This window comes from Procambarus clarkii, chromosome 1 (genome assembly GCF_040958095.1).
Source record: "Procambarus clarkii isolate CNS0578487 chromosome 1, FALCON_Pclarkii_2.0, whole genome shotgun sequence".
NCBI lineage: Eukaryota > Metazoa > Arthropoda > Malacostraca > Decapoda > Cambaridae > Procambarus > Procambarus clarkii.
Genome location: NC_091150.1, coordinates 34,280,034 through 34,307,366, shown reverse-complemented (window position 1 = coordinate 34,307,366; position 27,333 = coordinate 34,280,034). Strand labels below are relative to the sequence as shown.

At 43.2% G+C, this 27,333-nt stretch overlaps 3 protein-coding genes across 5 annotated transcripts in view; 2 read left to right on the top strand and 1 right to left on the bottom strand.

The window, feature by feature from the left end:
* The window catches only part of LOC123764502 (tudor domain-containing protein 1), a 44,351-nt gene extending 41,653 nt beyond the window's left edge, over positions 1-2,698 (top strand). Inside the window, exon 22 of the mRNA XM_069327615.1 lies at positions 1,905-2,698. Coding sequence (XP_069183716.1) covers positions 1,905-2,004 — 100 coding nt within the window. The 3' untranslated portion in view covers positions 2,005-2,698. The remainder of the gene's footprint in view (positions 1-1,904) is intronic.
* A 1,189-nt stretch (positions 2,699-3,887) lies between these two features.
* Positions 3,888-27,333, bottom strand: part of LOC123764548 (uncharacterized) — a 76,933-nt gene continuing 53,487 nt past the window's right edge. For 2 of the 3 annotated variants that reach the window (XM_045752568.2, XM_069327780.1), the window contains 2 exons: positions 8,356-9,187; positions 3,888-5,584 (listed from right to left, as the gene is read on the bottom strand). In XM_045752568.2, coding sequence (XP_045608524.2) covers positions 4,135-5,584; positions 8,356-9,170 — 2,265 coding nt within the window. In that variant the 5' untranslated portion in view covers positions 9,171-9,187 and the 3' untranslated portion in view covers positions 3,888-4,134. Of the gene's footprint in view, positions 5,585-8,355; positions 9,188-24,990; positions 25,364-27,333 lie in introns of those variants that run through there. The other variant, XM_045752627.2, reaches the window with a different exon arrangement.
* Positions 25,268-27,333, top strand: part of LOC123754325 (serine/arginine repetitive matrix protein 1-like) — a 66,967-nt gene continuing 64,901 nt past the window's right edge. The window contains exon 1 of the mRNA XM_069321700.1: positions 25,268-25,312. Coding sequence (XP_069177801.1) covers positions 25,268-25,312 — 45 coding nt within the window. The remainder of the gene's footprint in view (positions 25,313-27,333) is intronic.

Genomic DNA, 27,333 nt, shown 5'->3' with positions numbered 1-27,333 from the left:
GGTGAAATTCAAACCTTATTGTTTGAAGAACATAAGGGTCATATTATTGGTGAAGCTAGGCGCAATAAGGACCTAACACAAAGGTCGGATGCAAGTGATACAGCACCTATGAGGACGATACAGCGAGTGTATCCAGTTGTAGCTCTGAGCGCCACCCTTGCCCACCTATGCTATCTCCAATTTATATAGATGATACATAGATGAATTGTTTTCTGCATTCAGTGATGATGCATCTGATACAAGTAGCATAGATGAACAGTGTTAGCGGCTTCCATGGTGGTGTTTTCCATAGATATTTTCAAGAATAGCTGAATCTCTTCTTGACTGACGGACACTCTTCGAAGCTGGCTTCTGGCATTGAGGCTTCTTCTCTTCCTGCGTGGGACCTTACAAAGCGATCTTTTCACGACTGCCTTACAAATTGATCTTTTCCTATAATCTTTTCAAGACTGCCTTATGCTTTACAAGTTTGGCTACATACCACCTACAGGTACTAAAGCCAAGAATGTACGTGAGTGCGTTATTTGCAAGTGCACACAAGGAAGAAACAGGAAGCGAAAATCTATATGTACCTGGTGCAACGAGAGCGAAGATGTGCTGTGTACCATGGACTATGGACTACTTCATTGATTATTACTCACCTCCGAAGTACCGAGTGTGTAATACAGCGTGTTACTGTGTAAATAGTGTGTGAAATTGTACATATTGTTATTTTAGTGAATTTTTAACAAGTAATATTGCGACAATAAACATTGATTGCGGACACATTACTGACACATGTATCACAGTTCCATGGAACATTATGAACGTTCAACTGTATACATATTGTAAAGGACACAAATATGCATCATATATCATAAAAAAACAAATAAAACCACATTGGAAATATATAGAACAAATAATTGAAAATATATTTGTGGCAACACCCGGTGCTTGAATGGCTCGTGCGACTGTGTCTGGGGGTGTCACGCACAGGCAACCAGCCCCTGATGACGTCACAGTGCACCTTGTCCACATCCTCACTACCAAAGTGGAATTTGTTATTTATTTTTACATAGAAATGTTCAGGGAAGGGAATTTATAATTTTACGAAGAAAAAAAATTTTTTAGGAACACGTGATTTCATGCGCACGGGGAATTTCACAATAAACTCGGCATATCACAGTGGTTAATGTTACCATTATTAATTTTTGTTTCCATCCATCCATCTACCTACCTTCCTCAAATTCTTTTGTGTTCATTATAATGGGGTGGGTCAGCTGGAGGATGTTTAGCAAAACTTCACATTTTCATTATCACAAGTTATGGGTTCTTACTTTTACGCTGAAGGATACAGGAGCGGAGGTCCTCCAACTTCTTTGCAGGCTGCAGTTGCCCTCTCACCACTCATCTCAAGCCTTAACCATTCCTGGCTACCAGCTCTTCTCTCCTCTTCCTACCCTATTTCCCCCACTCTCACTCTCTTTCCCCATTCACTGACTTGACATTACTGACCTCTAATTTTGTACTACTTTAGTTACCTAGTGGTACCAACTCTCACTATTCCAATTAGCAAGAGTATATTGTTTTGTAAAATAAACTAGTGCATATTTTGAGTGTAGTGCTATGCATATTTAAAAACCATATTACGTACAGCATAGTAATGTAATGTAGGCACACAGTGTACTATACCGTAAATTTTAGTGTGGCATGCCGTTGTACTGTATATATTATAGGATGAAGTGTTCCCAGTATGCATATTATATATTATTCACAATGGCTCTGATCCTGTCCTATGTGGATTAAGGCCATCTATCTGGACAGGACATTTATAACACTACAGTCCTGTACTGTAAATGGTATATAATTTTTCTTAATTTATTCACATTTTCAGTATTATAACGATGATAAATTTTCTTTAACAGGGATCATCAGCACCTTGGTGTTACTCTTTATAACACGAATGATGGCAAAGACATTAACATAAATGAATGTTTCCTGAGGAAGCTTGAAAATAAATTGTAATAGCAGTTTTGTATATAGTATTAGGTGTTTTGAGCATTGTTATTTTTGGTAGGTTAGAAAAGCGATACCTGTACAGATTGTATAGACTACGTATTTTTTTCATACAGATTACAGTACTTAATTTTTTTTTCTAGTTGGGAAGGAGCCTGCCCAAGCATGAAACCAATTCAGTACAGAAATACTATGTACCTTTGTAAATAATTATGCTCTTTGGTTGGACTTCTAAAAATAATATTTTGGTACATTGTCTTTAATAAGAGTGGGCCTAAATTAATTTAAATGATTGAAGCATTTATTTTATGTTCTAAAAGTATTGTTGTCATTTTTGTGGAACTTCTGAAACCACCCTTCCCCCTTTCCCAAATTGTAATGGTTAACCACCAGTAGTTTACCTGTAGTCAGTTTTGAGAGTACTCTCCCAAGGCTGTGAGCTAAACCACAGGAGGAAACATTTTAGAGCAAAAGTAAAGACTTACCAAACTATTTAAATGCAGATTCAAAACCTGATCATCGTGACTGAAGCACACGAGTAGTTCTCTCCCCAGCATGATGCTGTGCCAAATAATAAAGGAAGAAATACACTAAATAAAATGAAAAAAGTTTTGTTATCCCCCCTATTTTATTTTGTTGTTACATGAAGAACACTCATTGTGTTCTGTCTTTATATAGTTTCATAATAAATTGTAAAATCTTATTGTTTTTAGAATCACATCACCTAGATTTTAAAGTGTAATCCATAAACAACTGTTAAAAATAATTCTTGGTATGTTTCCGTATATTTGCATATCGTAAATGTCGCCTTGTGTTCCAACATATTTAAACACTGTCACACTTATTATCCTTTTTAATATCATCATGCATTCCTCACAGCTTGTATGTTCTAATTCTGGCAGCCATTTTCTTGGAAATATTTTACTTGTTCATATTTGTCAAGGTGCCGGCACTTCAGGATTTGTGTGTTGTAGAAATTTTTCGCAACATTTCTACAGCTATGTAAGAAATGCTGTACAGATATGCAAGGAAAGACTTACTCTAAAATTTGCCAGCATTGCATGATTCAAACTTTAGTATTCATGTGATTTTCTTTATCTGGTTTATCTGGATTACACAATCCATAGTTATTGAGCCAGTTATTACTGTTTCATCCCCTTTTGCATGACATTTGTCTTCATTAATTTTATGGTGTCCTCAGCCACCCATACAACACACTCTGACTTGAACATGACCCAATAGCACAGAGAATGAGCAATCTGGCCTCACCTTCCAAGCAAACATTATGATGTGAATGCTTACTTTGTGAATTTTTTAATCATCTTCCCTGAATCTCACGGTTTTGTGGGGTACTGTACTTTACAACATTACAATGTCCATCATCCATTCTTTCCTCTATTTTCTTGTTTTTTTATGAGTCTACAGTATTTGTATGGCTTAGCAGTAAAAATGTACAATAGTCCAATTGATGAAACATGGTCCTATGGCAGTCTGGATGCAATATAAAGTTGCTATTTTGGTTGTATGATCATTGTATAGTAATTGGTTGCAAAAAATAATTAACTCCAAGTGAAGTGAGTTCACTTAATGTATTTGAGAGACCAGAATGTGTTACCAAAAATATTAAATTTTTGATTGAAAAGGTACGTTCATTTAAAATAAAAGATGCAATGGAAGTTATTTTTCATTAGAGGCGTCCTACATAAATTGCTTCATTTGAGCAAGATTCCACCGCATGTTACACATAATGGTAAATAGAGAAATATAGAAAGCAACAGTGATTATCCAGCATCATGATAATGCCAAGTGTGCAATTTGTGAACAAATTCTTTAGTTTCTTTTATAAAGCTATTTAACAAAAATGTGTTTTTGGAAAGTAGAACCAATATAGATAAATGTTTGGAGTTTTTATTTGAATAAATTTGCATCACAACTTAGAAATGCTCCAACTATTGCTAAACTTGATACTAAACCAACTTTGACTTTAAAGCAGGTACATGAGCAAAAGTTGACCACAAACTGAGATCCATAACAGTGCATATTGTATTGGCTTCCTAGTATATTTGTATCATACTTCACAAACATTCCTAAATCAGATGAATGTCATCAAATACTTAAGACTACATGCTCCAGCTCCTGTTAAGATGGTGACAACTTTTCAGCTAGATTAACCAAAAGGTGTGGAGACAAATTCTGTTTCAGTGACTGAATGAATTGTTCATCATCAGCACAAGAGATATGTTGCAATGTATCACAAAGAACTTCAACTGCCCTCTTCTTGTCTATTGGACCAGACTGATCGCACTCTCCATTATTGCCAACTGACGCCGCCTGCAACTGTCTTCCAGGATGATACACAGCAGAAGTGTTCTTAGCCTTTACAGACTCTCTACCTAACACACTTGTTTGCCTGTCTCCTTCCCCTCTATAGTCATCTTCGTAATCCAAGACCTCGTTTATTTGTGCTCGGGGTAAATTTTGTTTTCTTGTAAAATTATCTATCCTCTCCATTGGATTTGTGATGATCATATCAGTTCTTGGAGTCACACCAAATATTTGGCTAGTTTGGGGATGATAGAACTGATCTCCACGTATAATGAGGTTTGAATTTGATCTTTTTTTTCTAACTGCATTACTTTGCTGCCATAGTGGTTGCCTTTTATCTGAAGCTGTTAAAATTGAAGAAAACTCTGGCAGCTGTCCTTGAGAAGCCTTTTGTAACAATTCATTCACTGCTGACATCTGATTTTCTACTGTTGACTGTGGTGAAATATGCTGGTGGTTTATTGTTGGTTTGATATCAACTTTACTATGAAATTCTAAAATCTCTTTAATATCTGCAAGTCCAACAAGAAGTTTGGGAAAAGTTATCTTTGCAACAACATCACCATCTTTAGCTATTAAGTATCGCCGAAGAAGTTCTAGGTACTTGAGCTGAATATCCTGAATCTGTTGTGAATTCAGAAATTGAGGATCATCTGGCTGAAAAAAGGAAATCAAGCAGATCAATGCCAAAATAATTTCATCTTTGAGCTCTTTAGCATATTTATTATAGTATTTCATAATGGCATCAAAAGCTTCTGGTAAAACTGTAAATTTTTGAAGAGTAGCCATGGAAATTGGGGGAATTTTTAAAGCTTCTTTATTGCATTCAGCAGGCCACATTTCATTTTCATAATCGTACATATATGCACCGTGAAGATATATTGACGTGCCAATCCCATTCTTCATTAAAAGATTTTGGTCTGTTTTACAAACCTCCTGATAATCTTCAACACTCTGGAAGAACAGTCCTAGCTTCTTACATATAAAAACAAAAAGATTAGCTAATGCTTCTATGTTATCACCATAACAATCCTCTGGATAAGGAATGGACCTAAATGTAGACTCTTGAAGAGCAGCAAGATTCCTTAACACATCAGCCTCTTTGGGGTCTAGTGATCTTGGCAAGTCTCCATATACTTTGTCTTTAATCTTTTCTTCTTGGACATGACGTTGTTTAGCAAGTCTGTTCTTCCATAGCACCATGCGGTCAGTTTCCGACATCACCCAGTTAATCTCCATGCCATTCTCTTGACTTTTCTTAAATCTGCCAAAGTAAAATACAATTTATTTTGAATGTATATTAGATGGTTTCTTAACCTTATTTGTATAGATTATATTTTATTTGGACAGGGTTATGTCATGAATGAATGTACTATTTCTTTATCTTGTATTTTTTTTTTTTACAATTATTTGCTTTTAAACAGTAAAGAGGAATATCACGAAGAATGGTTCCATTACTGCTTTGTAAGACATCACTGAATGGTACTGTAAGTGGCTTACAGTGCCTCCCAAAGATGCCAGAGATAAAACAATAGTATAGAACATTCAAGGGTAAAAGGAGTTGGTCAATTGGTACAAATTATGAGTAATTTACATGAGTAATTATGTTTGTAAAGATAATGATATTGAAAACAAATGAATCTGAAAGAGATGGGTGATCTTATGGAATGTTCTAAGGAAGCATGTAGTGTTACAAACTGGTAGAAAGGCAAAAGGACTGTCTTTCGTTGTTTTGATTCTATCTAAAAAAAAATATATTGCGACAATATATGCATAGAAAGCACATTGGGGTGGGGGGCGGGGTAGAAATAGCCAAAGCTACTCTATCCCTTTGAGATGTATTTTTTTTTCTTGTCTCAATAAACATACTTGAACTTTAAAGCACATTTGCTTTCAGTGGGATGAGACAGTGGTAAGAATAAGAATAATAATAAAAAAATACGAGGCCTTTCTGGGCTGTTCCCTCCCCCCCCCTCCCCCCACAGAAGCTTCATGTTACATTGGTACTGTATAGGTAAGCCTTAACCATACCATTCCTCGGAGACTCAAATCTGGCTCTACGAGGCAAGGGGATCTTTGAAATCAAGGGATATACCCCAAATTTAGAAAACAAATCTGAAAGGTTAATTAAGCAACACAAGCTACGGTTTAAAACTGGCCTCATTAGTGTTGCCTTGATGAGGCAAGGGGAAATAATCTTTGTTTTTCTAATTGCCCACCGCTTGGGCAAAGTACTGCTTCCCTTGGCATGTTAATATATTTGTTTTTAATTTTGCCCCGAGGGCCGCGTTCATTGCGCAGCGTCATTCATCCTATGTGTGAACATACCGCCATAGCAGCATGCACAACACCCCCAATAGGAAGAAAACCCGCTGGGTTGTTCGTCCTTCCACTTGGATGAACAACCCAGCTGCAATATTGGGTTGGTTTGGTGTGCCACTAACTGCACCCACTGACAGGAATGCTATCTTGAGATGATTTCAGGGCTTAGCGTCCCCGTGGTCCGGTTCTCTATCAGGCTTCCTTTTTGTTACACACCCCCACGAAGCAGCCCATAGCAGCAGTGCGTAGCCTGTATATATCTAACTCCCAGGTACCTATTTACTGTTAGGTAACAGAGGCATCAGAGTGAAAGAAACTCTGCCCATTTGTTTCTGCCTCCACCGGGGATCGAACCCTGAACCTCAGGACTACGAATCCGAAGCGCTGTCCACTTAGCTGCCAGGCCCCCTATCTAGGTCATTGGACCGCATGCCTGAGAATAGAGTCTTTCTAAATTTCGAAATCGCTTTTAAATACTGTACATAAATGGGGAAATTATTCACAACATTTGTGAGAAATCGGAATTAGAGTATGCAATATTTGTGTGATGTCCACGCGTGTAAAAAAAAAAAAAATACCAAATGAATTCCAGGCCTAAAAGACAAGAGGAATGAGGAAGGACGTGTGGTGGTATTATTATACACGCATAAGCTATTGTACCTGGAGTGCTTCAAAGAGGAGTTCTACTTCCTCACGCCTGGCTGGGGTTAGGCTTGTCTTGTGATAATTAAGACAAGCCTAATCAATAAGTAAATCTAAAAGCCTGTTGCTTGGATAAAACGAAACAAGAAAATATGAGAACTACATACAATATTGCAACAGGAATCAACAAAGTTACGGAGGGATTTTTAAAACCTACAGTGACTCAAGCAAGGGGGGTCACATTCTGATAATAACAGAGTTTGTTACAAACTTTGTTTTCAGCCAACACACAGCACCTCTGTTTAAATCTCTAAACATACTAAACAGACCGACACTTCACACATTCTCTTGTGCTATTTACATGTATAAAACCTTGTTCCTAAATGCAAATCCTGATCTGAAACTCTTCCTTGACAGATGTAATAGAACCCATAATCACCATGCCAGAAATAAAATGCAAGCGCTTTGATTTCCCCGAGTCAAATTAAATCTATGCAAATAAAGGGACCTATAGTCTATGCAACTCACTCCCTAACGACTTAAAGAGCTGTCCAGTCTATGTCCTATTCAAAAGTAAAACTAAAAAGTACTTAATTTCATGCTCATGGTTTCCTACCTGCAGCTAGTGCTTCAAACTCGCACTGTATCTTATGCTGCCCACTCCATCTAATGTATGTGCCTAAGACACGCAACCTCACCCTTGTAAAATATTGTAGACACTGCTATCATCTTATATCATATTTGTTATGTTGAACGCAAATTTTGCTGCAATGTACTTATTAATAATCCTCAAATTATGCTACATTGTACCCGTTATAATCCTCAAATCTTACTACAATGTACCTATTAGTATTCTTGAAATTGACTTATGTACCTATTAATATTCTTCAAATTTTGCTACAAATTACCTACTTAAAAAATCTATTTGATTAAGGACCTGTCCGAAATACTATGCGTGTTATTGGATTTGCAAGAATGTAATTACAACAATGCTATGTACTCTCATAAACCCAATGTACCTTCTTGTATATAAATAAATCAATAAATTTTAAAGATGTTATGAATTCTCACCTGCAATACTGACAAACTTTTCTGTTTTGTTTTGAGATTGGACATATCTTGTTCTCAGGACACTGGAAACTTTTGTAGGCACCACTCTGCACTGAACGTCGAAAAAAGGCTTTACATGAATCGCAAGCCATCCCTCCAAAATGCATGCTCCTCGCTGCGTCCCCACACACTCCGCACCTTTTATCTTCCTTAGCTTTCTCTTTTGGTTCCTTTTTGTATCTCTTTTGGTTCCGTTGGTGTTCATCTATAGGTGTTATGGTTTCTGGAGTATATTTCTTATTGGATGGCGTATTGTTGTTGTTACTGGTTGGGGAATATTCTTGGCTGCTGACAGATTCTGAACAAAAAGAGCTTTCATCAACATCGTGTTTAACAATATCCACAGAATTCAACAACTCTGGACTGTTGTAGTCATCTTGGTGGTCCCGAGTACGACAACTCAGTAGCACTAATGGCTGATCAGATGGCTCAAAATCTGACCCTGCAACTGAATGATCGCTTGATTGCACATATCCTCGCTCAGTAGGATGGCCTTCCCAATACTGGGAATCAAAAGCTCTTGGTTGAGTTTCCAAGCACATGTCATCAGTCCACCACTCCAAATGGTCTCTATTGTTTTCTGCTAATTTGACATCTATTTGCTGAAGTCCCTTGTATGGAGGAGTTCCTGAAGTCTCGTGATCTGGGTAGAGGGAGCTTCCCACTGTAGAGTGCGCATTGTACCAATACGATGTAGTTGGCAAGGAGGGAAGGTTCAAGCCCTCCACAGCTTTGCTGCCCGACTCCCCGAAATGATAGTACCCGTCTTTGGACATACTGTACTACCTCACATCTGAAAGAGGGAAAAAGTATTAGTTACCTAGACTGTTATAATTATTATTATTATTATTAATTATTATATACAGTATTAAACTCTGACTCCAGACTTCAGTGAACAGACACCCATTCTTTATGGAAGTTAGGTCTCTTTTTGTGGTGTTGGTATAGAGCAAGGTACCACTCAAAAATGCTGACAAGCACAATATTATGTTAAATCCGTATGTAAAGAACTAGGAAGAGGACAGTTGCAATCTTCATGTTCTCTGCAATCTTCCTTGCAACTGTTGCAGCTTCCAATACTTGTGCAGCTACTTAAGGCTCACTCTGGAAATGCTTTAAATTTTTTTCCTTTGGAAAATGGGCGAAAAGTTATAACATAGGTATGCAGTATAACTATGAAAAAAATATATCATTGAATTACCAAAAACTACACAAAATTTAGGTGTGAAATGCAGGCTCGTGAGACAGCTTTGGCTCATTCAATTTGTCTCTTCATAATGAGTCAAGCTCATGTGCTTCCCATCACAATGATCCCACCCCAGCACGTAATTTCGTACATATTTCTCTATTTTGCATTTCAAACTTCCACCTTCACACTCACATGCCTCAATCAATAGTCATTGTCACAGCGAAATATAAAAATAACACGTACGAAAAAGTAGCTACCAACAGGTTAAAATACATTATTATCACTAAACTAGGAACAGGATAAATATCTTTGGTATTTCAGCTGCTACAGAAATGCCCAATGACATGAAATTTAAGAATGCACAAATACAAGGCGACACACACACTAGATTTAATGACAAACTAGCAGACTGTACCTTAAACCGAGAGGTGCAGAACTAATGTACACGACACACGGTAAAGAAATGCATTAATATTTTAGATAATGCAAAAACTAAACTCTTTAAATATAAGCCAAAACAACCCCTGCAAAAAATGGTACACCACTTAAGATATCATGTATTTGGTATTGACATTAACAATATATTTACATTGTGTTTCAAGTTGTTGAAACAAATAGTAACTGCTTCTCAAAGCGGTGAAATTTCTGTGGGAAGAAAACGTATTACCATGAATTTGTGTCTAACCGACTTAGTAGCGCGCGCGCGCGCATCGAGCGGGGTACTTAAAGCGCGCCCGCGGACTCGGCGACCTCTTGTTCGTCTCTTCCTCGCCTGATACACTACAAAACGCCCACCCTCCTCCCGGGATCCCCTGCATCCCCTGTTTTACTTTCCAAGGGAAGACGCTAAAGCAGTTTGCTGGGGACACTTGTTCCATCTTGCAACGAATTTGTGTTACCTTTGGGGGTGCTCCGACGGAACCCCCAAAGTAATAAGCCAAGAATACCAAGAATTGCAATTACCGTAAATTCAAATCATGCAACTTTCAATTACTAATTAGAGATGTCACTTCACTGTATTTGAGCTACCTCATCCCTTTGTGTGTATTTTACCTCAATAAACTTATTTCAATTTCAATTTCAAGCGACGGTGTAGGACTGAAAACAGGAGATGATTCTTCACCCAGGGTTTATATTTGTACCCAAGGAATCGCCTATCCATCGAAACCGTAAATGGCAGAACGTTGCCGAACTTTAAAATCCAGCTTGAAAAAATCATCAGGACAAATGCAGGTACCTTTGACAAGTCTCGTGGACATTTGACAATGGGGGGGGGGGACCTTTGTTCTCGACGAGGACAAAGCGTGTTGCCGCACGAGACCTGCCGTAGCCTGTTGCCGCAGACCTCTGCAAGAAGTCACACACGCTGACATACCAAGACATATTATCGGAGACCTCTGCCAACGTGTTGCTAGAGAGCAGAAGCGGTGTTTTGGTACCGTGACGATACTGTATAGGACTGCCCCATGATTTACCGTTGGTTAGACGACGTTAACCGACGTCTAACCAACATCTAACGTAAGAGCAGTTTCTGCTCACACGAATCAAATAGGTAATTAATCAACCTGTCCTCTTACAAAGAACGTCGCATTTCTAGCGTATGCATTACATACGGAAAAAAAAATTTCGAACTACAAAATAGAAGCGGCTCGCGAAAGTGACGTACTGTCCCGTTTTCTGCATGGGTCCTCATGCCCTACTTAAAGACTGGTAGGGCATGAGAGGATACTTTAAAATGACAGTTTTCTTGACATAAGGAAACCTTAGGAGGACGGGGCTGGATGAAAAGTCTTGGAATTGTGTGACGCTCCCCACAGACAGTGGCACTAAATGTGACGACATATTACCAAGACTATTCACGATACTGGTGTCAATCCACATTCCACAATTATGACAGCATATCGCCCCCCCCCCCCCAAAAAAAAGTAGATAAGTTTTGTATAATTTAATTCTGGCTCTAATTTTTAATGATTGTTGTCGTGTACATCAATTGTTATTGCAGAATGCGTAGTGTTCAGCCCCTTTCATTGAAGGCAACTAAGAAACATATTGCAAGTTTAAATACATGGGATGTTGATAACTAAAATTTACAAATACGGTACAACACAACTTGCAGTCCTCAAAACTGGTATAATTACTGACTAATCTCTCACAGCTTTATGACACACTTCACCTATTTGGGTCCCTTTACCACGCAGATGGCGACCACAACTTAAGAAATATAAACAAAGGTTAACACTGAAAAACTTGTACAAATATGTAAGTCCTATCACAACTACAACTGTTGCTTCGAATTTGAGGCGCCTAGCTGAAGCCTCCGTGGCTAACCATTCTTCCTACTTCGTATATTATGAGGAGATAGTGTTGTGTATGACAGTGGTAGAGGCCAGCGACCCCCGTACATCTAGGGCGAAGCCTACCCAGCGACTCCCTACACCCAGGGCGAGGCCTACCGGCTCTTCCTGATATAGCGGCAGGATTAGGCTAGGCGTGACCTAAATTCGTATATGAATACTGCTCAGTATTACTGTCATTAGTCTCACCAGTTTCTTACATACAACCTATGTATTACTGTTCCTAAATATACATGTATATATTTTTTTTATGCACGACGATGCCATAATAAAACTCATATACATATTACTATTGTTGATGTGACGACTTATATTGAATTTTGTAACTAGCTCATCAAGATTGTAACTTGCTTAGCTAAATGAATTGTGGGGTTCAGTCCCTGAGCCCATTATGTGCCTCTGTAACCCTTTCCACTACCGCCCACGGGATGGGTATGGGGTGCATAATAAATGAACTAAACTAAACATATCACTATGAACTTTTCATTCTCCTGGGCAAAAAGAGACTCGAACCACGAACCAACAGAACACCTATAACCGAATCCATACCTAAATATGCACAATATGCTAATATATATAATATTAATTTACATATGAATAAATACATATTTTGAATGAACAGCATATTAACATTTATGAATCCGTCTTTGGGGTCGACTGCTGGATGGAATGAACATAGACTGAGGACGGGTTGCTCCATAAAAAAATACAAGGGTTTTCCCTAACCAAAAACGAATCCATTCAACCTACCTAACCTATTTAGGCGGACGCAAAGAAAATGTCAATATTGCGATCCTTGAATTTGAAATAACGTGGAGCGCTTTTAATGGTTTGATCAATTCCGTAGAAAGTTCTTAAATACTTAAAAACGTATTAAGCGGGAGAACGGAATTAGAGGGGAAGTGTGTGACCCGCTCTGTGACTCCCGGACGGTGAGATATACCCGTCTGGGATCTTGGTTGATTGATTAATGAAGATTAAGCCACCACAAAAGGGAGGCACGGGCATGAATAGCCCGTAATGGATCTCGATTGATTGGTTGATGACGATTAAGCCACCACAAGAGGGGGGCACGGGCATGAATAGCCCGTAATGGATCTCGATTGACTGATTGATGAGGATTAGGCCACCGCAAGAGGTGGCTCGGGGCATGAGTATAGCCCGTAGGTGGTAGATGTTTGGAGTAAATGTGGTCTTTGGTGACGGTGCTGGGATATCAACTGTTCATCAAATACACACACAGTTTACACACACACAATAACACCAACATTAATAAATTTACCGATGGCACTGAAGCAAGACAGTTAATAATGCAGGTGATGAGTCACAACAACGTGGCTGAAGTATGTTGACCAATCCACACACTAGAAAATAAAGGGACGACGACGTTTCGGTCCGTCCTGGACCATTCTCATGATGTGAAACAGGAGATGTTACTGTAGTCTCATGCTAATCTTCATCCCTGAAGCCATCAACACTGCCAAAAAGGTGTCCAGCTTTCTGGTCAAAAAGGTGTCCAGCAGCTGGACACCCTCATAAATACTGGCAAGCAGTATCCTCCCCCGCGATAGCAGCCTCACGATTAAATGCGACCTCAACACAAAGTATACATTTACTTAAAAAAAAAAACTACCACTTGCAGGGTAGTCATGCCCGTGCCAACTCTTGAGTGGCTTAACCTTCATCAATCAATCTCGCTCCCAAGTTACAGCCCAGCTCCTGTGCCAGGCTGTACTACGGGCTCCACTCAAGTCCACTACGGGCTCACCATTGACTGTGCTACTTTGGAACTTTTGTTCCGAGTAGCTGAATCAAAAACAACATTGAACCGATCCTCACGACACTGGAAGACAGAAGGGTTAGGGAAGACATGATCAGTATTTATACAATTCTCAGAGGAATCGTCAGAGCAGATAAAAAACAGATTAGCACGGGTGGGACGCGAACAAGGGGACACAGGTGGAAACTAAGTACCCAAATGAGCCACAGAGACATTAGAAAGAACTTTTTCAGTGTCAGAGTAGTTAATAATAGATGCTGTGTTTAATTAACCACAGCATTAAATAGTGATGTGGTGGAGGCTGACTCCATACACAATTTCAAATGTAGATATGATAGAGCCCAGTAGGCTCAGGAACCTGTACACCAGTTGATTAACAGTTGAGAAGCGGGACCAAAGAGCCGAAGCTCAATCCCCGCAAACACAACTAGGCGAACACACTACACCAGGATTAATATTACGGGCTCGCCATAGCCCGTGCTACTTGGAACTTTTTGTTCCAGGTAGCGAATCTTAAACAACAACAACAACACTACACCAGGAGAGGAAAGTCTCCCACCCCTCTCTACACACACACACACACACACACACACACACACACACACACACACACACACACACACACACCCATGCCAGGAGAGGGATGGGCGCGTTACAACAGGGCAGAGTGTGGCCAGAAAGGTACGAGCTCTCACAAGCAACACACTCGACACTCCTCAATATACAAACAAGACTGTTCACTCAGGGCTGCCAGTTGGTGTGGCGGTGCCGCCTCCTGTGGGAGCAGGCGGTGGAGTGCTCGCGGTCCTTACAAGGCCACAAGGCTATTTACAATTCTGTAGTTACAATGTTTGTCAGGCAAAAGCAAGTTCGGGTTTTTATGCCAGCAGCAGTGCGACTCCGGTGTATAAACTTGTCCTCCTCGCAGTTGATGAAGTGTTCTCAGGGCTAGTACAGTGCTCCAAATATTCAGGTCCTAGAGAAATCACTCAAAAGATCTCAAACCACTAGTATAAAAAGTTACGATTTATTTTGATATAATAAGTAGATTTCTTTGAACTCCTCCGACGCCGGGCAGGAACCGAGGACGCAGCAGGCATTCCCCCTCTGGATCGCTACACTGAGGCGCTGGAAGAGAAAACTTGCCGCTCTAGGGTCTCTGGTAGTGTCAATGATCATGGAACCAAGATCCTTAAGAAACCTTCTTGCGCTCTCTCCCCATAGACCTAGGGTCTCAGATCTTATTGGAACGAAATTGTACCAGTGATCTATTTCCCTGTACTTGGTTGACTTGTCTCTTTCTGTGTGTGTCGCCGCGGCTCCTGCTTGGCCGGCAGAGAGGTCAATGTATGTGGTTGTCAGGGTGGATACGAAAGTGTAGTCCCACGCCAACTGTCTGCCACCCTACCAAGGGCGTAGTGTGATTCCATCTGGTCGGCCGGCAAAGATAGCAGAGTTGCGGTTCAATAGATTGCGGGGTTCTCTCTCTGCTGGACACTGGGCAGAGGCTGGTTATAATCTCTTCTGGTTGTGGGAAGAGATTATATGTTCCTTAATGTAATATAATCTCTTCCCACAACCAGACCATCACCAGAGAAGTCTTAACAAACAACACAGAAATCATTGATAGATACAGCGGTAGCAGGCGGCTTGACATCTGCGAGGCACTACACATCAAAAAGTCAACACCAGCAATCAACATCCAATTAATGCACAACTATATTCTACCCACTTCAAGTCTCCATACCAATATAGAAGCATCAAGAGGAAATATGGGCCAATAGGCCCTTTGCAGTTACTTCCATTCTTATGCTCTCATTTATCCAATTAATACCCATTGTTCCGTGTTCTGTCTTGTGCTTGTCAAAAGTTTGTTCACCTCATCCAAAACTGTTGCAACATATCACCTCACCCAAATGCGAGTATATAAGACGGATAAGTTGTTTAGTGTTAGCATAAGTAAAACTCTGATTAGTGTTTTCAGGTTAAAGTTGTGTGTGTAAACTCTTTGTCTTTGTGTGTTGTGTGTGTAAACTCTAAGTCTTTGAAAATGTAATAAGTTATCACGAAACGCGTTCAAGCGTCGCGTCAAACTAGAAATAAAAATGAATTTTGGAGAATTGATTTTTCAATTACCATCGACAGTAAAAAGAAACATAAGAAATATTGAGAAAATTCGTGTGAGAAGTATTAATCTTACTTTTTCGGTCATATTTAACAACATATGTATACAAGAAAGACTGCTACTAAAATATACTAATAATATATATATATATATATATATATATATATATATATATATATATATATATATATATATATATATATATATATATATATATATATATATACAAAAGAATGGGGGTGGTAGGAGAAGATAATATTAGTGTTCAGTGAGAAACCACAAGGTCTCCTCTGAATACTTTTTATTTTCTTCTCCGAGGCTATGGGTCCCCACATTGGCACCAGAGGTGGTACCCTCACAAACTTTATATTATATATATATATATATATATATATATATATATATATATATATATATATATATATATATATATATATATATATATAATCATACACACACGCAATGATGTGTCCAGCCAGACGTGGCGGAGCGCTAACAAGCCAGGAGAACAAAGCAAGGTTGGGAGCAGGCTAGAGAAAGCACGAGAGCACAGGAGGCGGCCCGGGGCCGTGCGGGGTGGCCAGTGTTACATAAGAGGCGGCGTGCGGAGAGGTGGTGGTGGGGGCGCCACACTACCACAGGTGGGGGGTGGGGGCGCCACACTACCACAGGTGGGGTGGTGATGAAGGGGGGCGCCACACTACCACAGGTGGGGTGTTGGGGGGGGCGCCACACTACCACAGGTGGGGTGGTGATGGAGGGGGGCGCCACACTACCACAGGTGGGGTGTTGGGGGGGGGGGGGCGCCACACTACCACAGGTGGGGTGGTGATGGAGGGAGGCGCCACACTACCACAGGTGGGGTGTTGGGGGGGGCGCCACACTACCACAGGTCATGGTGGTGAAAGCACCACAACCCCCCCCCCCTCCTCCTCCCAGAGGCCAACACCGCTGTTGCTGCTCGGATACCCCATCACTTACCATTACTTGCAAGATAATAACTTTTTTGTTTTGTTTCGTTACTGTCATGCAAATTTATACTTTATTAGTAGTATTTCCAATGTATATCCCCCAGGAGGCTGTGATGTAGGTGGGTAGGTGTGTGTGTGTGTGTGTGTGTGTGTGTAAAATAAATAAATATATAAATTTATATAAGCTTCAATGGTTCCCAAGCCAATATGCAACTGAAAACTCCAAACCCCAGAAGTGACTCGAACCCAGACAGCGAGGAGCACTATGCAACTGGCGTACATGGTACCTTAACCACTTGACCAACCGTGACCGTACAAAAGACGTTGGTAGCCGAGGCTATATCCCCAACGCCCCGACGGCACTTGGTGGTAAGCTTGGGCATAGTTATCTTCTTCGAATCACCTAACTTTGTGGGGTCACGTGAGCAACACAAATGCGAACAAGCTTGAATAGTCAAGGCAATATGCAACTGAAAACTCCACACCTCAGAAGTGACTAGAATATATTTATATATATTATATATATATATATTATAATACATATATATATATTATAATACATATATATATTATAATACATATATATATTATATATATATAATGTATATATTACATATATGGACGTACACATGCCATAGGCGTAACCAGTGATGTGAGGAGCGGGCAAGGGTCAAGGGCGCCCTCACACGCCTGCCCTACATATAGGACCCACCAGACACGCCCTCACACGCCTGCCCTACATATAGGACCCACCAGACACGCCCTCACACGCCTGCCCCTACATACAGGACCCTCCAGACACGCCCTCACACGCTTGCCCTACATATAGGACCCACCAGACACGCCCTCACACGCCTGCCCTACATACAGGACCCTCCAGACACGCCCTCACACGCCTGCCCTACATATAGGACCCACCAGACACGCCCTCACACGCCTGCCCTACAATAGAACCCTCCAGACACGCCCTCACACGCCTGCCCTACATACAGTGCCCACCAGACATGCCGGCGCGCCACCCACGCCTCCCCGTCACCACGCCCTCTACTCGTCCTTCAACATAACTGTCCATCAGCCTCCAGCATACCTTTACCATATACCCGAATATATCCAATTCTGAGACCCAGAGTATGGAAATGGGAGGGGGGGGGGCATAATTAATTAAACCTCACTAGTTGTGTTAGGGCCCGTTAATGGGGTCACGTATATGCTAGTTTGGTAAACTGTGAATGGACTGTTGAAGATATGTTAAACTATGTAACTAGCTCATCAAGATTGTCACTTGTTTGGTTAAATTAATTTTGAGGTTCAGTTACCAAGCCCATTATTTGATACTAAGCTTTTCCCACCACCACTTACAGGATACGGGGTATGGGGTCCTCTACCGCTCACTGGATGGGTATGGGGGTCCACTACCGCTCACAGGATGGGTATGGGGGTCCACTACCGCTCACAGGATGGATATGGAGGTCCACTACCGCTCACAGGATGGGTATGGGGGTCCACTACCGTTCACAGGATGGGTATGGGGGTCCACTACCGTTCACAGGATGGGTATGGGGGTCCACTACCGTTCACAGGATGGGTATGGGGGTCCACTACCGCTCACAGGATGGGTATGGGGGTCCACTACCGCTCACAGGATGGGTATGGGGGTCCACTACCGCTCACAGGATGGGTATGGGGGGTCCACTACCACTCACAGGATGGGTATGGGGGTCCACTACCGCTCACAGGATGGGTATGGGGGTCCTCTACCGCTCACTGGATGGGTATGGGGGTCCACTACCGCTCACAGGATGGGTATGGGGGTCCACTACCGCTCACAGGACGGGTATGGAGGTCCACTACCGCTCACAGGATGGGTATGGGGGGTCCACTACCGCTCACAGGATGGGTATGGGGTCCACTACCACTCACAGGATGGGTATGGGGTCCACAACCGCTCACAGGATGGGTATGGGGGGTCCACTACCGCTCACAGGATGGGTATGGGGGGTCCACTACCACTCACAGGATGGGTATGGGGGGTCCACTACCACTCACAGGATGGGTATGGGGTCCACTACCACTCACAGGATGAAACTTAAAAAACAAAAAAAAAGTTTTCACATGATGTTGCCGTCGGAAGCGGCTAGTTTACTGTGACCCCCAACACTCATTCTGGCATTTACATTTACGTCACAATTCATATATGACATTTACAGCCCGTCCTCATAAACAAAGATCTAAAAATGATTCCATGCAAGCCGCCAAACCCGCTGTTTATGAATGAAAAACGGTTTACACACGACTCGCATGATGACGTCCGAACACTTCCGGAACAAGTGCTTCACTGACAGTTTTGTTCGACCCACAACGCTGTAAATGCTTCACCCGCTTACTACAAATAATCGGCAACAGAACCTAGACACCTAACCTAATCTATGCATGAGATGAAATGTGTAGAAGGCGTACTCAATGGACGCCTACACCAGGGAGAAGGGAAGGGTGGCGCCCTTCTTGCAGCCCACCCAGGACCCACCCTCATTGTTTGTTTACCCAGGCGAGGAGAGCAGGGGGCACCACCAGCACCACAGATACTGTTCAGGGGGCCTGATTCACGAAGCAGTTACGCAAGTACTTACGAACGTGTACATCTTTCATCAATCTTTGATGGCTTTGGTTACATTTATTGAACAGTTTACAAGCATGAAAACTTGCCAATCAACTGTTGTTATTGTTATAAACAGGCTCCTGGTGCTTCGGTGCTCATTAACTGTTTAATAATTGTAAACAAAGTATCCAAAGAATGACAACAGATGTACAGGTTCGTAAGTGCTTGTATGAGTGCTTCGTGAATCTGGCCTTAGGTCACCCGTAAGAACTAGTTTCTTTAGGGGGGGGGGAGGATCGTTGCTACCTTATTAAAAAAAAAAATTTAAATTTCGCCCCGAGGGGCGAGTTTATTGGGCAGCGCCACTCATCTTGCGAGTGGACACTCCCCAACAGGAAGAAAACCCACTGGGTTGTTCATCCTGTCACTTGTACCCAGACACAGCTGGGACTTGCTTAACTGTCTCAAGTGAACAGCTCCTTGCTACCTTATTCATTCTTGTGTCCATGATATCCTCATAATGCATCCACTGGCAGATCTTGCCAGTTTGTCCATAAAAAGATCAGCCAGTATATCAAACATATACAAATATGTTTATGATAAGACCGTTTATAATACCAATACTCAAACTTATTTATTGGGAGCCATTTTTCCCTATTTATTTTTGTCTCTAACGATCTAAAATGTAACAGTTGTTCATATACTCCTCTCGTGATTAACTTTTTAAATATACTTTGCCAGGAGAGTTTTAAATGCCAGTTGGTATTCTAATTTCAGGCTAGTAACTTTAATATTATGCCACGCAATAGTTTGGTCAGGCGGCGTCCTGTTTGTTTTGGTAGTGGTCCACCGCCTCCACGTGGCAAGGGTGTGGTCGGTCTTGCCAGGCTGGAGTGTTTTTCGCGGCCTTTGTGGGGGGCCTTTGTTGATTTTGGAAGTTTTTTTCCGCTTATTTGTTAACGTTTTTGCTGCTTTAGGAAGTTTTGCCGAGTCCAAGTTAGTGAGGAGAGTATAACGATCACCAGCATTGGCTGTGGGTGTGTGGGTGTTGGGGTGTGGGTGCTGGGCTGTGGGTACTGCGCTGAGTGTGGGGCCGTGGGTGTTGGGGTTGTGGGTGTTGGGCTGTGAGTCGTACTTACCTAGTTGTACTAGCGGGGGGTTGAGCTCTGGCTCCTTGGTCCCGCCTCTCAACGGTCAATCAACTAATGTACAGGTTCCTGAGCCTACTGGGCTTTATCATATCTACACTTAAAGCTGTGTATGGAGTCAGCCTCCACCACATCACTTCCTAATGCATTCCATTTGTCTACTACTCTGACATTGAACAAATTCTTTCTAACGTCTCTATGGCTCATTTGGGCACTCAATTTCCACCTGTGTCCCCTAGTGCGTGTTCCCCTTGTGTTAAAAAGTGTCTTTATCTACCCTATCAATTCCTCTGAGAATCTTGTATGTGGTGATCATGTCCCCTCTAACTCTTCTGTCTCCCAGTGACGTGAGGTTTAAATCCCGTAGTATCTCCTCGTAGCTCATACCCCTCAGTTTCGGTACTCGTCTGGTGGCAAACATTTGAACCTTTTTCCAATTTAGTCTTATGCTTGACTAGATATGGATTCCATGCTGGAGCCGCATACTCCAGGATGGGTCTGACATATGTGGTATATAATGTTCTGAAAGATTCCTTACACAAGTTTCTAAAGGCCGTTCTTATGTTAGCCAACCTGGCATATGCCGCTGATGTTATCCTCTTGATATGAGCTTCAGGGGACAGATCTGGCGTGATATCAACCCCCAGGTCTTTTCTCTCTCCCTCTCTCTCTCTGACTCTTTAAATATTTCATCTCCCAAATGATACCTTGTATCTGGTCTCCTGTTCCCTACACCTATCTTCATTACATTACATTTGCTTGGGTTAAACTCTAACAACCATTTGTTCGACCATTCCTGCAGCTTGTCCAGGTCTTGTTGAAGCCTCAAGCTGTCCTCCTCTGTCTTAATCCTTCCCATAATTTTGACGTCGTCAGCAAACATTGAGAGGAATGAGTCTATACCCTCTGGGAGATCATTTACGTATATCAAAACCAGGATAGGTCCGAGTACAGAGCCCCGTGGGACTCCACTGGTTACTTCACGCCAATCTGAGGTCTCACACCTCACTGTTACTCTCTGCTTCCTATTGCTGAGGTACTCCCTTATCCACTGGAGCGCCCTACCAGTTACTCCTGCCTGTTTCTCCAGCTTATGTAGGGCTGTGGGTGTGGGTCGCAGTGGGTGTGGGGCAAGAGGGTTGAACAGGAAGAATAACAGTCGGGGGTTTAAAGTCTCACGTAATCAGTCAAGAGGCGGGGCCCAAGAGTCGCAGCTCCATCTCTCACAAATGCAATAATGCTAGTCTTTTGTGTATATAGGGTGTGGGGGGGGTTAACGCATGACCTCTCAGAGTCGTCTACCTTGGCAATGTTGTGACGGGAAGCGTGTCGTGGCGCGACAGCCACGCCCCCCCCCTCCCCTCCCCCCATCACTACACCTGTCCCCCCCCCACACCATCACTTCACCTGTCCCCCCCCCCACACCATCACTACACCTGTCCTTCCCCCCCCCCCCCCACCATCACTACACCCCTCCCCGGTAGGGGTACCACAGCAATCAGCAACACCAATACTCCCCCCCCCTCCTCCAAGTCTCCGTACCTAATAACCTTTCCCCCCCTTACTCCCCACCTCACAATCTCTGCCCCCCCCCTCCCGCCCTCCGGCCATTGGCCTCCCCCCCTCCCCAACCCCAGATTCCCCTTCTGTCAAGACTCCATCACCCAGCCACCACAACACCACCAAACCAGCATAAATACTGAATTAATAAATAGATATAAACACAATTGCCAAATATGTGCTGGAAGATATGGCTATGGCTCATCATGCCCCCCCCCACACCCGCCGGGAACGCTTGAGCTAACACCACTAGATGAAAGAGTGGGACATGATGACAACATACAAGATACTGAGGGGAGAGGGAGGGAATAGAGAGTAGAACAAGGGGACACAAGTGGAAGCTGGAAATGCAAATGACTCGAGTAAAATGCAAGGAATGAATCGTTTCTTTTACGGGTGATCCACAAATGGAATGTAGAGAAAGAAGCAGTTGTGGAAGCCTCCTCCAGCCACAACTTTACAGACAGATTCGACGAAGAACTTGAACGTTAGGATAATTCAATCATAACGCAAGAAATACAACAAGGGTAGCAGACAGAGCGCTATACCTGATAGACAAATGCTGGAGAGGCAAGAACACCACCACCCTCCAACACCCTGGAACACAACCGCTCAACACAAGAGCGCACAACAGGCAGGAACGCCAGGACGAGCTGCAACATCTATCTAGAACATAAGACACCAAAACAAAAAACAAAAAGAAGCTTCCCAGAACAAGGCACCATATAGAGGGCTCTGGCACTGTAAACAAACCCGGCACTGAACACTCTATACACCCCCACACACACACACACACGAGAGCAATTCATCGGTGTATATATAGAAAATATTTAATGTAGAGTAGGCTTCAGGGCTGTCCCTCCCCCCACCCCCCTCACCCCACACAATAACCGCCACCGTGAAATTAATTCCTCCGCGCCAGACAAAAATATTCTACACAAGCGGCAAATTTCAGTTTTATTTTCCTGCTCGAGATAAGAAAGTTAAATATTTCATTTATTGTTTTTATTATTGAGAAGTGGAGATGACGGAGGAGGAAGAAGAAACATTGATCAGACAACACGGACTCGGAAACCATCACATTCTACTGCCAGCAACCATACTACCAGCAGTAATCATACTGCCAGCAACCATACTATCATCAGTAATCATACTGCCAGCAGTAATCATACTGCCAGCAACCATACTCAATATCTGTAGTCAAATACACTCTGTATTTGAGTGTAATGTAAAGGGTTGTAGGTAGTGGTAAATCATGTTATAATGACAAGGTGGAAAAACAGGAAATGATAATGTTCATCGCAGTTGATGAATAGAACAAGCATGGTCCCCTCAACACCCAATTTTTAGGGGAGGAAGGCCCCCCTCAACACCCCCTGTTGAGGGGAGGAAGGTCCCCTCAACACCCCCTGTTGAGGGGACGGAGGTCCCCTTCAATACCCGTGTTTGAGGTGGTGGGGAAGAAAACTGGGAGACAACTAGGCTACTCAAAATAGGAACAGTGAGTGAAGTATAGGTGGACATGACCCGGTGAGGAGGAGAGTCGAGACAGCGTGAAACCTTCAACACCCGTCTCAACTTATTGTAAGCCTTCTACAGAAGAAGCCTCGAGATGATCGATTGATTGATGAAGATTAAGCCACCCCAAAAAGGTGGCACGGGCATGAACAGCCCGTAAGGTATCACCAGATTGATTGATGAAGTTTAAGCCACCCAAGAGGTGGCACGGGCATGAATAGCCCGTAAGTGGTGGCCCTTTTGAGCCATTACCAGTATCAAGAGCTGATATTGGAGATCTGTGGAGGTGCGACTGCACCCTGCGTGACGGGAGATGTCTCCCGGACCAAGTGGTGACCAGATGGTCTGAGGTATCACCAAGAAGAGACGGTCATATATAGCTGGTGGGTCAAGCGGTTCCCCACCCATCCAAGTACTAACCAAACCCAACGTTGCTTAACTTCGCTGATCGGACGAGAAGCGGTGTTCTCAACGTGGTATGGCCGTTGGCATACTTCATCTTAACACATTCACGGGGGAGACATCTCCCGTCACGCAGGGTGCAGTCGCACCTCCACAGATCTCCAGTATCAAGAGCTGATACTGGAGATCTGTGGAGGTGCGACTACACCCTACGGAGAGGTCGTGACCTCTGTGGGGAACCTCGTTGTTATTTTAGATTTAGCTACTCGGATCGAAGTGTCCATATAGCACGGGCTATGGTGAGCCCGTAATGGGGAACCGATTGATTGATGAAGATTAAGCCACCCAAAAGGTGGCACGGGCATGAATAGCCCGTAAGTGGTGGCCCTTTTGAGCCATTACCAGTATCAATAGATGATACTGGAGATCTGTGGAGGTACGACTGCACCCTGCGTGACGGGAGATGTCTCCCGTCCCAACCTACTTCTTCCTCACCCACCTTTACATCCCCCACCTTCCCTTCCCCCACCCCCCATAGCCTCCAGAAACCGTGGGAAGCAGTTTTTTTTTTTATTATTATTATTTTCTACCACAGACGTGGCCACACATTTACAATGCTAACCAGCATATATACATTTTCTTCTGTCCTCCATGGACAGGGTTAGAGAAGTGTTAAACATATAGTTCAAAGGTTTATTGAACACTCAACCACAGAAGGTGATTCGGTGCTTTTAAAATGCTAAGCTAACCTACATACGTAAATACATAGATACACAGATTTACGTATGCCCTACATAAAGTGTTAGATGTGTCTTTTACATAGTGTCATTAATGTACATTCACAAAGGTGAAATGTAATTCTGATGGAAGCAGTGGGTGCCAGCGGGGAGAAGTCTCGCCTTTACCCATAAATAATTGAAAATAGCAAGAAAACACCCGATACAAACACTTACTTCTTGAGCTGCGCGAGTAGTAGTAACACCACACAGGAGGGGACAGTCCTGGCTCCATAAGCAGCAGCAGCAGCAGCCACAACACGGAGGTAATACTCGACCCACACGAGTCTTGCCGGATCGTGCTGGGGTATAATACCGAGGAAGAAAGACCGGTCGAAGACGCAGGAGTCGCGTCCACCACTTGTCAACACCCCCCCCCCCCAACCTCTCCCCTAAGAGTCTCCCGTAAACACACTGCCAAACAGCTGGTCTAATATCAAGTAAGACGAGATCCATGTCCAGATATTCTCCCATGATATGGCTGTCGCGACAGTTTCCGGTTAGATGAAGACAGCCTGGCCATATACGGCGGCCGGCCGCACGTCACACCAGCTGTGGGCGGCGGCGGCGGCATGTATACTCGCCCTCGCGTACTGAATTATACCAGCTCGCGGGTTGCTGTGTGGTGATGAACAATCATGCCTTGGATTACAACAGTATGAATCCTGTGTGAACGTAACGTGAATCCACTGTGAATCCTGTGGAATCCACTGTGAATCCTGTCTAAATATAACGTGAATCCACTGTAAATCCTGTGGAATCCACTGTGAATCCTGTCTAAATATAACGTGAATCCACTGTAAATCCAGCGTGAATATAGCGAGAATCCAGTGTGAATCGACTGTAAATCCAGTGCGAATCCACTGTGAATCCGGTGCGAATCCACTGTGAATCCGGTGCGAATCCACTGTGAATCCAGTGTGAATCGACTGTAAATCCGGCGCGAATCCACTGTGAATCCGGTGCGAATCCACTGTGAATCCAGTGTGAATCGACTGTAAATCCGGTGCGAATCCACTGTGAATCCGGTGCGAATCCACTGTGAATCCAGTGTGAATCCACTGTAAATCGTGAACAAAAAATCGTGGCGACCGGTCATGACTCCAGCTTTAAACGGTCGATAGAAGAGCCGGCGACCACCGCCGCACAGGTCTGGGACTCTCCCACAGTAGCATGGGGGTGGATGACGCCGCTACATCACACCCACGGTAGCACGGAGGTGGATGACGCCCCCACGCAGATATATATACATGGAGCGCTAGCAACGTACCACTAATAAGGGGGGTACGCTGGTAAGGGAGGCCCATCATCCCCCCCCCCCCACACACACACATATCGGGCTATCGGGGCCTGACGGCTGAGTGGGCAGCACTCGAGATTCGTAGTCCTAGGGTCCAGGGGATCCATCCCCGGCGGAAACAAATGGGCAGGGTTTCTTTTACCCTGATCCCCTTCTGTTCACCTAGCACTAAATAGGTACCTCGGAGTTTCCTGGGTGTATGTGTACTCATCTATTTGTACTCGCCTGTTTGTGCTTGCGGGGGTTGAGCTCTGGCTCTTTGGTCCCGCCTCTCAACCGCCAATCAACTGATGTACAGATTCCTGAGCCTACTGGGCTCTATCATATTTACCTTTGAAACTGTATGGAGTCAGCCTCCACCACATCACTGCCTAATGCATTCCATTTGTTAACTACTCTGACACTGAAAAAATTCTTTCTAACGTCCCTGTGGCTCATTTGGGTACTCAGTTTCCACCTGTGTCCCCTTGTTCGCGTACCATCCGTGTTAAACAGTTTATCTGTATCTATCCTGTCAATTCCTCTGAGAATTTTGTAGGTAGTGATCATGTCTCCCCTTACTCTTCTGTCTTCCAGTGTCGTGAGGTGCATTTCCCGCAGCCTTTCCTCGTAACTCATGCCTCTTAGTTCTGGGACTAGCCTAGTAACATACCACTGAACTTTTTCCAGCTTCGTCTTGTGCTTGACATGGTACGGGCTCCATGCTGGGGCCGCATACTCCAGGATTGGTCTTTGTTACGGCCACTATGGGCCAGCAACCGGGTTCTTGATGTTATAACCTCTTATAGTATCCGACCCCAAGTCGGTAGTATGCTTTCAAGGGCTGGCAGTAGTGCAAAGCATAAATAAGAGGGGGGATAAACAAGACACGGTTCCCTTCACCAATATCTTCACCATAAATAAATATATAAATAGTTTATTTCTACACTTATGTACAACAGTGTCACTTTCATGCAGGACACAAATGCTTTTTCAGTGTTTGTCAACTCCAGTGTTTCCACAATCACAGTACCATGTCCACTTCTACTGGACAACACTGGGGAGTTTTACCTTTTACGCGGACCAGTCCACCCACGCAGTATCACGATGGGCCTACACCCTACCTTCGCACTGGCAGAGAGCTTCAGCAACACGCCGACAGGGGTCCCAAACAAACTCATACAGGGGTAGCTAACCCCTGGCAGAAGCCTCTAGCAGCTTGCTAGCAGCACTTCACGCTA